This window comes from Vipera ursinii (genome assembly GCF_947247035.1).
Source record: "Vipera ursinii genome assembly, chromosome: 3".
In the NCBI taxonomy this organism is placed as follows: Eukaryota; Metazoa; Chordata; class Lepidosauria; order Squamata; family Viperidae; genus Vipera; species Vipera ursinii.
Window position 1 is genome coordinate 173453721 of NC_139516.1, and position 12332 is coordinate 173466052.

At 34.5% G+C, this 12332-nt stretch overlaps 1 protein-coding gene across 5 annotated transcripts in view; it reads right to left on the reverse strand.

The window, feature by feature from the left end:
- Positions 1-2707: 2707 nt before the first annotated feature.
- Positions 2708-12332, reverse strand: part of LOC310638721 (transcription elongation factor A protein 1) — a 48319-nt gene continuing 38694 nt past the window's right edge. For all 5 annotated transcript variants that reach the window (XM_083360002.1, XM_083359995.1, XM_083359998.1 and 2 more), the window contains 6 exons: positions 11673-11821; positions 10085-10141; positions 9055-9209; positions 7553-7699; positions 4791-4862; positions 2708-3582 (listed from right to left, as the gene is read on the reverse strand). In XM_083360002.1, the coding sequence (XP_083216128.1) occupies positions 3574-3582; positions 4791-4862; positions 7553-7699; positions 9055-9209; positions 10085-10141; positions 11673-11821 (589 nt within the window). In that variant the 3' untranslated portion in view covers positions 2708-3573. The remainder of the gene's footprint in view (positions 3583-4790; positions 4863-7552; positions 7700-9054; positions 9210-10084; positions 10142-11672; positions 11822-12332) is intronic.

Genomic DNA, 12332 nt, shown 5'->3' on the forward strand with positions numbered 1-12332 from the left:
ATACTTTTTGCCCTTTAAATTTATTTCCTTAGTAAAAATTTCAGATACAATTAAATATATCATATTTCTAGATTGCCCCAAAGAATTCACTCATTAAAAATGGTATCAGCATACACCTTGTATTTGGAGAAGAAAAATATATAACCAGAGGAAAATCAGAGCATTTTCATTCTAAGCTTTCCACTGTCCTAGTTTAGAAAACTTTTGTTAAGAAATCTTAAAAAGATGAGTTATATTCTATTTTTTTTAAAAAAAAACAAGTTTTATGGTGCCACTTTAAATATGAATTTCATTTACTCATATGTTCTTTTGGTGAAACAAATCCACTTCAGTATTTTATTTATTTATTTATTTAATACTATTTCTATACCGCCCTTCTCCCGAAGGACTCAGGGCGGTGAACAGGGCAAGAATAAAAATACAAATTACAAAAGTTAAAACAAGATTAAATAAATGCCCACATACTAAAATACATCTTTAAAACTCAATAAAATAACCATAACAACCCCCCCCCAATCCCTTCATCAGGCCAGGCCAGCTTGTTCAAAAAAGTATGTTTTTAGCTCGCGGCGAAAGGAGCGAAGGTCGGGCGCCGTCCGGAGCTCAACCGGTAGCTGATTCCATAGCTCCGGGGCGCCCACAGAGAAGGCTCTCCCCCTGGGGGCCACCAGTCGACATTCTCTGACCGGTGGCACCCTGAGGAGGCCCTCTCTGTGGGAACGCACAGGGCGGGGGGAAGTTGATGCCGGCTAGATAGAATACATTTCTGTGAGATTTTATAAATGTATATAATTATAGGGAAATTATAACTGTAACCAAAGGTTCCTAGCTACTGATTCTTCCCATTAGTATTTCCTCTAAGAACCAAATCAAAATGTTTAATTGTGCTACTTTGGGTAGATCTAACACCCATATAGATTATTGCAGTCAACCCAATTGTGGGGGGAGGGGGATTAAAGGAGGAAATTGTTCCTGATTTTTTATGTAAACAACAGACTCAACAATGGAGTCTACAAATATTCTGATACCATAATAAATATATAAAACTGAATTGTAAATGAAACATATAGTATAAAGATAATTGTTCTAGTATTACTTTTATTTCAATTATCTATTTTATTCCCTGAGGTTTTTTTAAAAAAACTTTTGCTTACCTCCACATATCTTTCCCACTACTTCTAGCATATTGTTAATTTATATTAGAATTAGAATAATTTTTATTATGGTTACAGACCAGTATTACAAATAAAACACACTAAATAATAATAATAGAAATCAATAGTTGTACCAATAGTTATAGGAGCCCTTGGAGCAATACCCAAAGGGCTGCCTGGATGCATGGAAAGTTTGAACTTATGAGACCCCAATATCCTGACTTCGCAAAAAAAAAAAAACACTCTACACTCCCTTAACAACTCCTAAGTGCTTGGTTAGGACTTGAACTTTTAAGTTTTTACCAGTACCAGACTGTGAATTAAATTGAACATTAAATCTTAAATAATAATTAGACCTGAATATTCTGACTTTGCAAAAATCACCCTACTCAGAACTGCCTGTGTACTCAGACGCTACCTTAACAGCTTTTAGGTCCTTAAATCAATAACGATAATAATATGATGATGATGGCAATAATAATAATAATGCTGCAGCAAAATAAAAGTGTCTGGTTCATTGATATTGCAAGATCAGGTGATGCGCAAATTGAAAAGAAACAATTAGAAAAAAATAATGTTTTATTGAAATAAAACTTTTCAATAAAAAAAAAAGAAAAAAATAATGAAATATTGTGATTTGCAAATTGAAGTTGTGTGATTATGGAGGAAGAAGTCAATGGCTGCACCAAAAGTAATAGGAGCAATACCCAAAGGAAGCAATACTCAAAGGGCTACCTAGATACATGGAAATTTTGAACTTATTAGACCTGAATATCCTGACTTTGCAAAAACTACCCTACTCAGAACTGCTTCTATAATCAGATGCTACCTTAATAGCTCTTAGGTCCTTTGATAGGACATGAACTGTTAGGTTTTTACCATTCTCAGACTGTGAGTCGAATTGAAGATTGACAGTAGTAGTAGTAGTAGTAGTAATAGTAGTAGTAAAAATAATAATAAAAAGAAAAAAGCCAAGATAATATTTTACAATTACTAGTGGGTTGTTAGTGGACAAAGTCTGGCTAATTTTGCAGACAATAGAACAAAATTTAGCTACATTCAAAGAAACTATATTGATCCAATAACAGCAATTGTATGCTAAAAAGATGGGCATTTCCTGGGTCAGGTGAGGTCCTTATAGAAAGTATAGTGTAGTAGGACATGAACTGTAGTTTTGATAGTTCCTTGTCATCAGGGGCACAGTCTGAGCTTGTACGGAATTATTTTATATTAGCTGTCCAAAACTGCTATGGGAGGTCGGTGCATTGCAGCATGGTAAAGTAAGTGTTCTTCAGAGTCTGGAGATAATTATATAATGTAAGTATCTCTGTGCTTTAAAAAGAGAAGTTTGGTTGCTCAAAAAACATTGTTAGGAAGAGCAGACTGACTTTGCTGGGCTTCCAAGTCTTTGATACGTTGTTTAAATGTAGTAAATGCACACGTGTATCCCATTAAGAGCACTTTCCTCTTAATTTAATTTGCCAATGGGGAAAAAGTCCCGATATGTCGCACGTTTGACATGCCTGTATTAAACTATGCAATTTTTTCAACAATGTTTTTTATTTTTGAAAATTGCTTTTAGCAAATATTTTAAAGACAGTTTGAGAAACAATACACCACCAAAACCTGTAGAGAAAATTTACAGTTTTATTTCTGACCTCTAAGGTCTAGGACTCATTCTACACTATTTTTCAGTAAAATGTATTTCTTACCAAATGTCTGTGTGATTGGTAAGTTACATAATGTTTTTGGTCATGTTTGGAAAACAAAAGAGAGCAAACAAAACAGATCAAACCAATACATTAAAAGGTAGATTAGAATTCATTAATATAAAAATACTGCACACATTTTATGCTGTATAATAGTAGGGATATATCAATACAAATTTCAAAACTATTTGAAGTTTGATAATACAAAAAAAGGTTTTTGTATGTTATGGAACAAGAAATATTATGATGAATTGCAAAAATGATTTATAGAGCCTACTACCCACATGAGATATGGATTATTTTGTTAGTATAATGAAAAACTATTTGCTTTAACACACTGAAACGATTCAAATGGAGTATGATATTGTGAATTTTACAAAAAAAAATTCAACCATGTATGTCAAAAGCAAATAAGTACAATAAATTCTTTATAAAATTAAGAAAAAAAAGAGTTACCCAAATTTCATTGGTAAAAGTTTAATGTAGAGTTGCTTATAAAAATGGAAAAAATATTACACCATACAACTGAGCATCCTGGCTCTGACTATTAACTACAGGGATGGTCATGTCAAAAACAAAATCTAATTTCAGAGTTATCTGCTTAAAAGGAAGCAAACAAACAAAAACATCTCTGCTAGGAATTGGATGCTTTACCTAGTTCTTAAAACTAATTATAAAATTATTTTTAACTGGTCCAACAATTTCTTCTTCTAGCAGAACTGTAAAAAGAAAAGAAAATAAAATAAATATTTATAAGATAGGCACACATAGCTAGGTTCACACCATTTGTTTTCTATGAATGCAAAAATTGGATATTTTGCTTCTTGGACACATCCTGAGTATTCTATTTTAGCATCAGGATTTATATCAAAATTCCCTTCAATTTTGAGCATTTAATTAAAAAACATAGAGATATAGTAAATCTATTTTTCAGTTTTACAATTTCATAAGCAGAATCATATATATATGTGTGTGTGTGTGTGTGTGTGTGTATATATATATATATATATATATATATATATGTGTGTGTGTGTGTGTGTGTGTGTGTGTGTGTGTGTGTGTGTGTGTGTGTGTATGTATGTAAATTTTTTTGGTTTGCTAACAAAGAATAAAGCAAGCCCCAAAAAAAATTACACAAATATGAGCTGCCAATACTGTGGCTACTGCCTGTAGATGGCCTTGGGCTAGGCTGAAACAGGAAATAAGATTTGTCCTGTGTCTGGGACCAAGCAAGTGTATTCTAAATACTTAATAAACATTTAACATATATGTGTGTGTGTGTATGTATATGCATATGTATATGTATATCTATATGTATATACACACATACATATATATATATACACATACACACATATATACATATATGTATATATGTTAAATGCTTGTCATATATATATATATATATATATATATATATATATATATATATATATATATATATATATATATATATATATATATATATATGTATTCCACTTTATTTACTATAGTTTTATTGCTCTTATAGATTTATTAAAATAAACATTATATTACTGTCTAAATTCAAATGTGCTACCTTCTGGAATATTTTAAAATATTTTAAAAAGTGATTCCTCATAGAGCAAAGGTAAACCAGCAAAAAGTATACTTTTTCCAATAGAGGTCTGCTAAAAGCTTCTGACAAAACAATCTGTATATAATAAGTTTTAGAAATCTTGCTGTTTATTTTCCTCTATTATCATTTATGCAACATTTGGCAATATCTAACCATATAATTATAATATTTGCATTCCAATCTTACTTCTCTTAATATTAGGCTGCTTCATTTTCATTACTCTAATTAAATATATACAGAACAATAAAACAAATGCTTCATGAAACAAAAGCTTTAGCATTCAAAAAAGCCAATACTGCACAAAATACAAACAAAGCTAGTTATTTTTACCTTCCATCTGTTTCCACATTCATTGCACACAACAAAGGTTGTCATAGGTTCATCAGCACTTCTGGTCTGAACCTACCAAAGAAAAACCCCAAACAACAGAAAATAGCAATGTTACTTGGCTATATTTATATAATGTTCTTATTTTGTTGTACTACAATAGCACAATCTGATTTACTGATAAAAATAACTAAACCATCCAATAGCCCAAACTATTCTAGTCACAATATAACACCTAAGTTTGAATAAAAACATATATGATAAAATTAAGTTAAATGCAGAATGAAAACACCATAAAAATTAGTCAGCTGCAAGATGGACATTGAAAATGAAAAACAATATGAATTAAGATACAATTAAAAGTTCATTTTAAAGCTTGGGAAAATACAAAGCTCTTCACCTAATGTCAAAATGATACTAATGTGGATATCAGGCAAGCCTGGAAAGGAATTCCATAACTGGGTTCCATCTCAGAAAAAAAAAACTCTGTCCCTTGTAGAGACCCACCTTACCTCCTTTGGTGGGGGCAACTGGAGAAGGACCTTACTGGAAAATGTTACGGTTTGATTAGGTAAAGACAGCAGAAGGTGCTCCTTCAGGTAGCCTAATCCTAAATAGGTTAAGGGTTGTTATGATGAAAACCACCATTTTGAATTGTTTTTTCAGATATGAACGCCCAGTTTGTTTAATCAAGGTTAGTTTTTTTAGTAATGTATGCTAATGCTAACTTTTAATTCAATGTTACAACTTTAGTGACTTCCAAAATATTGAGTTCATAATTTTCATATGAAATATTAAGTGAACTCATAATCCTGTTTAACAGCTAAGTTTCTCTCTTGTATGCCTCTGTGACATTTGCCATAATCTTTCCTCATGGCTTTAAGAACAATGACAGATGAATTTTTAACTCAAAAGTTCTCTAGCAAGGATAGCCAGCGGTAAAAGAAGAGTGTCTTGTTGTTGTTTGTTGCGAAGTCGTGTCCGACCCATTGCGACCCCATGGACAACGTTCCTCCAGGCCTTCCTATCCTCTACCATCTTCTGGAGTCCATTTAGGCTCACGCCTACTGCTTCAGTGACTCCATCCAGCCACCTCAATGAGAAGAGCCTAATACTGGGAAAGGTTGTCCCATTCTTCTATTGCCCTCAATCTTTCCCAGCATTAGGCTATTCTCCAGTGAGTCCTTCCTTCTCATTAGGTGGCCAAAGTATTTGAGTTTCAACTTCAGGATCTGACCTTCTAAAGAGCAGTCAGGGTTGATCTCCTCTAGGACTGACCGGTTGGATGGCCTTGCAGTCCAAGGGACTCGCAGGAGTCTCCTCCAGCACCATAGTTCAAAGGACTCAATTCTTTGGCGCTCAGTCTTTCTTATGGTCCAACTTTCACAGCCATCCATTGCAACTGGGAAAACCATAGCCTTGACTATACGCACTTTGGTTGGCAGGGTGATGTCTCTGCTTTTTAGTGTGCTGTCTAGATTTGTCATGGCTTTCCTCCCCAGGAGCAAGCGTCTTTTAATTTCTTGGCTGCAGTCCCCGTCTGCGGTGATCTTGGAGTCCAGGAAAATAAAATCTGTCACTACCTCCATTTCTTCCCCATCTATTTGCCAGGAATTGAGAGGGCCAGATGCCATGATCTTGGTTTTCTTAATGTTAAGTTTCAAGCCAACTTTTGCACTCTCCTTCTTTACCAGCAACAAGAGGCTCTTTAGTTCCTCTTCACTTTCTGCCATTAGAGTGGTATCATTTGCATATCTTAGGTTGTTGATATTTCTCCCGGCAATCTTAATTCCAACTTTTGATTCATCTAGCCCTGCCTTTCTCATGATGTGCTCTGCATATAAGTTAAATAGGCAAGGCAACAGTATACAGCCTTGCCGGAATCCTTTCCTTCTGGCAAATCCAAGAAGATTACATTTTGCCTAGCATTACTCTCAAAAACAGTTTTCCATATAGATGTGTGTGGAATTACACTAATGGTTAAGTATGAAAAGTATGGGGGAATGATTAAGCCAGCAGGGTGACTTTGGACCAGTCACTCTCACTCAGCTCAACCCAACTCATAGAGTTGCAGTGGGGAAAATAGGAGGAAAAGGGAGTATTAGGTATGTTCACTACCTTGAGTAACTTATAGTAAAAGAAGGATTAAAAAAAGAGATAGGTGATAGACAGAAAGAGATAAAAGTTACTAACTGCAAAAGCATATACTGTGATGGGCATGTAGAAATGTCTAAATCACAAACCACAGTATCTACAAAACACATATTTTTGAACTGTTAATGTAGTTGAATCTTTTTACTGTCTTCTTGATTCCCTTATAACAGATATGTCAAACACAAGGCCTGCGGGCCAGATCCGGCCCGTGAAGTGGTTTCATGTGGCCCGCGAAGCCATCCTGGAAACAGTGACGGAACGTCCCCCACTGCCTTGGCCCTGGCCCAGAGACCCTCCTTCTGCCAGAAACCTTCAGATCTGTCCCACTCCTGCCCAGGCCCCCATAGGCACCCTTGATGCGAACGATGTAGAGCTGGCCATGCCCACCCAGTAGGCCATACGCACTCTAGCCATGCCCACCCAGTAGGCCACACCCACCCAGGCCATACCCACCCGGCCCCCTGAGGGCAACTGAAATGCTGATGTGGCCCTCAATGAAATTGAGTTTGACACCCCGCCTTATAATATGCTTTTAGCATATTATTTAGTATTATTTAACATATTTCACAAAATTGCAAATGTTGAATGCTACTTGAGTACAAATGATATACCTGGGTGTAAGTACAGTTCTTCTTTTTACATTTACCACAGGTAAATAGATCAGTCTGTGTTCCTCCTGTTTTAGCCATCTGGTGCTCTCTTATAGCTTCTTTGGTAAGGTTCTTCCTCATTTCTTTCAGTTCATCACTTGCCATCTCCTACAGTGACCACAAAAAAAATCATATTAGTTTTTCTCTTTTTCAATATACACACATACACACTTTATTTACTAGGCAGTAGCTTTGCCCTTTAATTTGTAAAAGCAAAAATATTACTAATATTTATGATGTATGCATTAGCCTTATTGACTAATTTTAGATTATTCTATATATTGGATTATCAGATTTATTTTGGAGGCTTACAAAATGATCATTTATTTTACTGAAAATCCTGTTTGAGGACTAGAAATCATTCTTGTACTTCAGCCTCTAAGTGCTATCAAAAGCTATAACCGAGTGCCTGCTGTCTGAAAACATAACAGAGCCCATGTATCTTAGGTATTATACAATAGTCTGTTATTATATAGAACCTTTAAATAATTTATTCTCCATAGCTGCCTGCGGGAAAAAATATATTTTTCAAATGGTTGAAGTGACATAAAGAAACTGATTATATTTACAGATAGTCTTCAGGTTACAAGGGCAATTGGGACAGAATTTCCATTACTAAGCAATGAAATCATAAAAATTTAATTTTAATATTCTGCTATTCGAACAATACTTAAGGTATTAGGCCTGCGACTACTTGAATTAGGTATATTATACTGAGGATACACAATTCAGGCAACCAAGTTAGGAGACATCAAAGATTTAAGGTTTTTGATCCCTCTGCTGCCTTTTTCTGACGGTTTTCAACTATAGATATGGTAGCCTTACTTGGACCATCTGGGTTTTAAGCTATAGCGAAAAGTCAAGAAAATGGAATAAAAGAAGATAATGGCAAAGGATTCTATATTATTGCCAAGAAAACTGTACTATTACATCCAGGAAGCTGAGCTCAAGCTGAAGTATTTCTTTAAGACATTATACCCAATTAGAGCAGTGATCTTTCTGGTATAATTCTATCTACATCAACTGAAAGTAGGTCTTCAAGATTTCAAGTAGAAGCTGCTCCAAGCCATATCAGGAGATGCCGGGAACTGAATCAAAGGCTGCATGCAAAGCATATGTTGTTTCACCCATTTCTGCTATTCTGTGGAGACTTGACAGCAATAAGTTATAGCCTTCTATATTGCTCAAGCTTGCAAAGTATAATTTTTAATACTTTTAAATTATATGGTATAATTTAACAATACATTCAGAATGTTTTCCAAAATGCAAATAATACTGTGTTTTAATTTTGAAATACAAAAAGCCATAGATTTTTGCTTAAACAAATCAAGTAGGCAGGAAGACTCTGGAACTATTTCAACTGAGATATGTAAATGTTACTTTAGTGAATCAACTAAATGTGGATTCATACTTGTATTTTATATTAAGAAAATAAAAATTGTAATATATTGAATGTTTATTACCTCTGCTGTCATTTTAGCAAATCTATCAGGAAGTATATTTCCACATAAAACATTTTTCCTTAAATTAGGATTTTTTGTATCTTTAAGATTTGCTATCCTGCTGCGCACTCTATTTTTATATTTCATGTCAGTATTTTTTAGCTCCTGAAATATAGGTGTTCATGAATTAAGGAAATAATGTGATAAATGCAGAATTGATTTATTTTACAAATACTTGACCACATTTTATAATTGTCAATTTTTAATTAGAGCAGACAGTATTATATGTAAAATATTAACTAAATAGATATTAGCCACAAACTATCAAGTTTCCGCACATGCGTGCTAGTTGTTTCCAACTCTAGGGGCCGGTGCTCATCTTCGTTTCAAAGCCGAAGAGCCAGCGTTTTTCCGAGGACGTCTCCGTGGTCATGTGGCCGGCATGACTAGATGCCAAAGGCGCACGGAACACTGTTACCTTCCCACCATAGTGGTCCCTATTTTTCTACTTGCATTTTTACGTGCTTTCGAACTGCTAGGTTGGCAGAAGCTGGGACGAGTAACAGGCGCTCACTCTGTTATGCGGCACTCGGGATTCGACCCGCCAAACTGCCGACCTTCTGATTGACAAGCTCAGCGTCCTAACCCACTGAGCCACCGCATCCCTATATATATATATACACAATTTAAAGCACAAATCAATGTGCTTAGCAATATTTTAAAATAATATTTTTATAATCTCAGTTAACTCAAAGGCATGTATACACTTTGTCCTGTTATTAACAAAATCTATTAATATACACAACATTCTAAACATATTTTAACAAAAATATATCCTTTTTACCACACAATTTATTTAAAGTGTTACCTGATCTAAAGTACTTTTTCTGTATTCAATAGTTTATAAAAATGTAAGTATATTAATGAACACAATACAGACTGATTTAAACAACAATAGTAGCCCACTGAAAATTAAAGAACAAAATATTTTAAGAGGTTAAGAATTAAACTACAGAACAACATCGAATTTTCATTATATAGCAAAGGATATCTTCTTCAATCTGAGAACCTAGTTCTTCCTCATCAGCACCAATAGCAATATAATCATCTGAAAAATAAATTAGTTGGGAATCAGTTTTATATACATATGTTCAGATGCAAATAAAATTGTGTTTAGTAAAATGTGCTAAATAAATTATACAATAACTGCAGTAGATTCTCTCCACATCTAGACAGTATCATAAAAACAAGATAGAAAAAAACCAAGCACAAAAATAACTAAAATGATCGTAATCTGGCTATCCAAACAACAATTCAAACATAAAACATCACAAACTAGGGGAGTACCATCCACCCTACCCCAAGACCTGAGTAAATAGATTTTCAACACCTTCTGGAACATCACTGTGGGAAGCATATGAGAGTGAGGGATGGCCTCATTCCAGAAGGAAGGTACCCCTACAGAGCAGGTGAACTTCCTAGGTATTGAAAGAGGACACCATTTCATTGATGTGACCTAAAGCACATCACTCTGCAACATTGTATCAGATGGACAGAAGAAAAGTAGCTTTGGCCCTATACCAGGAGTCGGCAACCTTAAACACTCAAAGAGCCACTTGGACTCATTTCTCCCAGAAAAGAAAACATTGGGAGCCACAAAACCCTTTTGACATCTAAAATGAAGATAACACTGCATATATCCTTTTTTACCTTTATGCTATGTATAAAAAACTATAGTGTGCTGCATTTATGAAATCAATGAACTGCTACAAAGAAAACAAATTTTTATGCCGGAGAAAGAGGTGAAAAAAAACCTTTCTCCTTCATCCCAACAGGTGAAAACAATTTTAGTAGCTTACCTGCCATCTTTAAATACAGCATAATTATGCCCATACCTCATCTCTTAATTTAAAAAATCAAAATATTTTATTAAAGGTTCTTTACTAAAAGTCCAGTAAGGACAACATATATTTATATTCTCTCTCTCTCCTCTCCCTCTCTCTAATTCTCTCTCTCTTTCCTCTCCCTATCTTGCTCTCTCTCTATCTTGCTCTCTCTCTTTCCTCTCCCCCCTCTCTCCGTCTCTTTCCTCTCCCTCTTTCTCTCTCCTTCTCTCCTTCCTCTCCTTCTTTCTTCTCCCTCTCTCTCTTTCCTCTCTCTTTCCCTCTTCTAATTCTCTCTTTCACTCCCCCTTTGAATTAGAAATTATTAACTTTTTAACACCTTTCACAGTGAAGACATCCATATGATATTAACTGGTCCAAGACATTTAACCAGGTTACTTTTCTACTTCACTTCCCCACTGCTTTTTTTGTGCAACTTGTAACTTTCTACAGTACTGACACAAGACATCTCCTTATGTAATATCAAATGTGTATCCAATCCACTTGCTGTAAATTCAAAATTGCAACAATTATCAGTTCAGAGCTAAGAATAATAAGGCCATTCTCAAAAAGAAATTACATGACAGATTCACAGCAAATAAAAATAATAAGCACACGTACTGGATCCTCTAAAAAATTGTTTTTCACCATGCACTTAATATTGTCTTATAGCAGGATTCTTAATAGCCTTGCATTTTGTATTAAATAAAAGTAGAAAGAAAACATGGGATAGAATGAGAAACATATAATTCTTACCCCCCGTTTTGAGAGCTGCTGCCAACATTTCTCTGCATTTCATCCGTACAGAATCAGATGTGCTTGGAGCCCGGGGAAAAGAAGAGATATATGTGTCTGATGAAATGTTAGAATCCTCTTTCTTGCTGTTTGAATTGCTACTGGAACTGCTAAATAGGCAAACAGACAAAATACTTTTTTTGTTCTGTTTCATTACGAATCAGCAGTACCCACAAAGGATGGGTCAAAAAAGACAAGTTGGACCCATCACACTGTTTTTACTGATCAAATGACCCTTTTAAATATCTAAATCTACCCTAGACACAAAATAAGTTCATAAAAATAGTAGTAACAAGTAGCCTTTGATATAGTACTGTTAATTTGAAAATATTACTTCCTTGATTCCTACCGATCTTGTAAAGTGTCATGGAACATTAATTAATAATACTAACTGAAAGAAAATAACACACTGGGTGGCTACTGATGGGACAGTGAATCAAATCTTATGAAACTATAACAATATTACTAGACAGCACTATGATTCACTGGTATACTATAGGCATCAATATTATTCCAAATCAACTCTTCCCATCAAAATTCCCTAAGAATGAACAAATCCTCTAGTATTAAATATATTTCCATTTATATGATGAAGTTCATAAACGCAAAAATAAATATTTG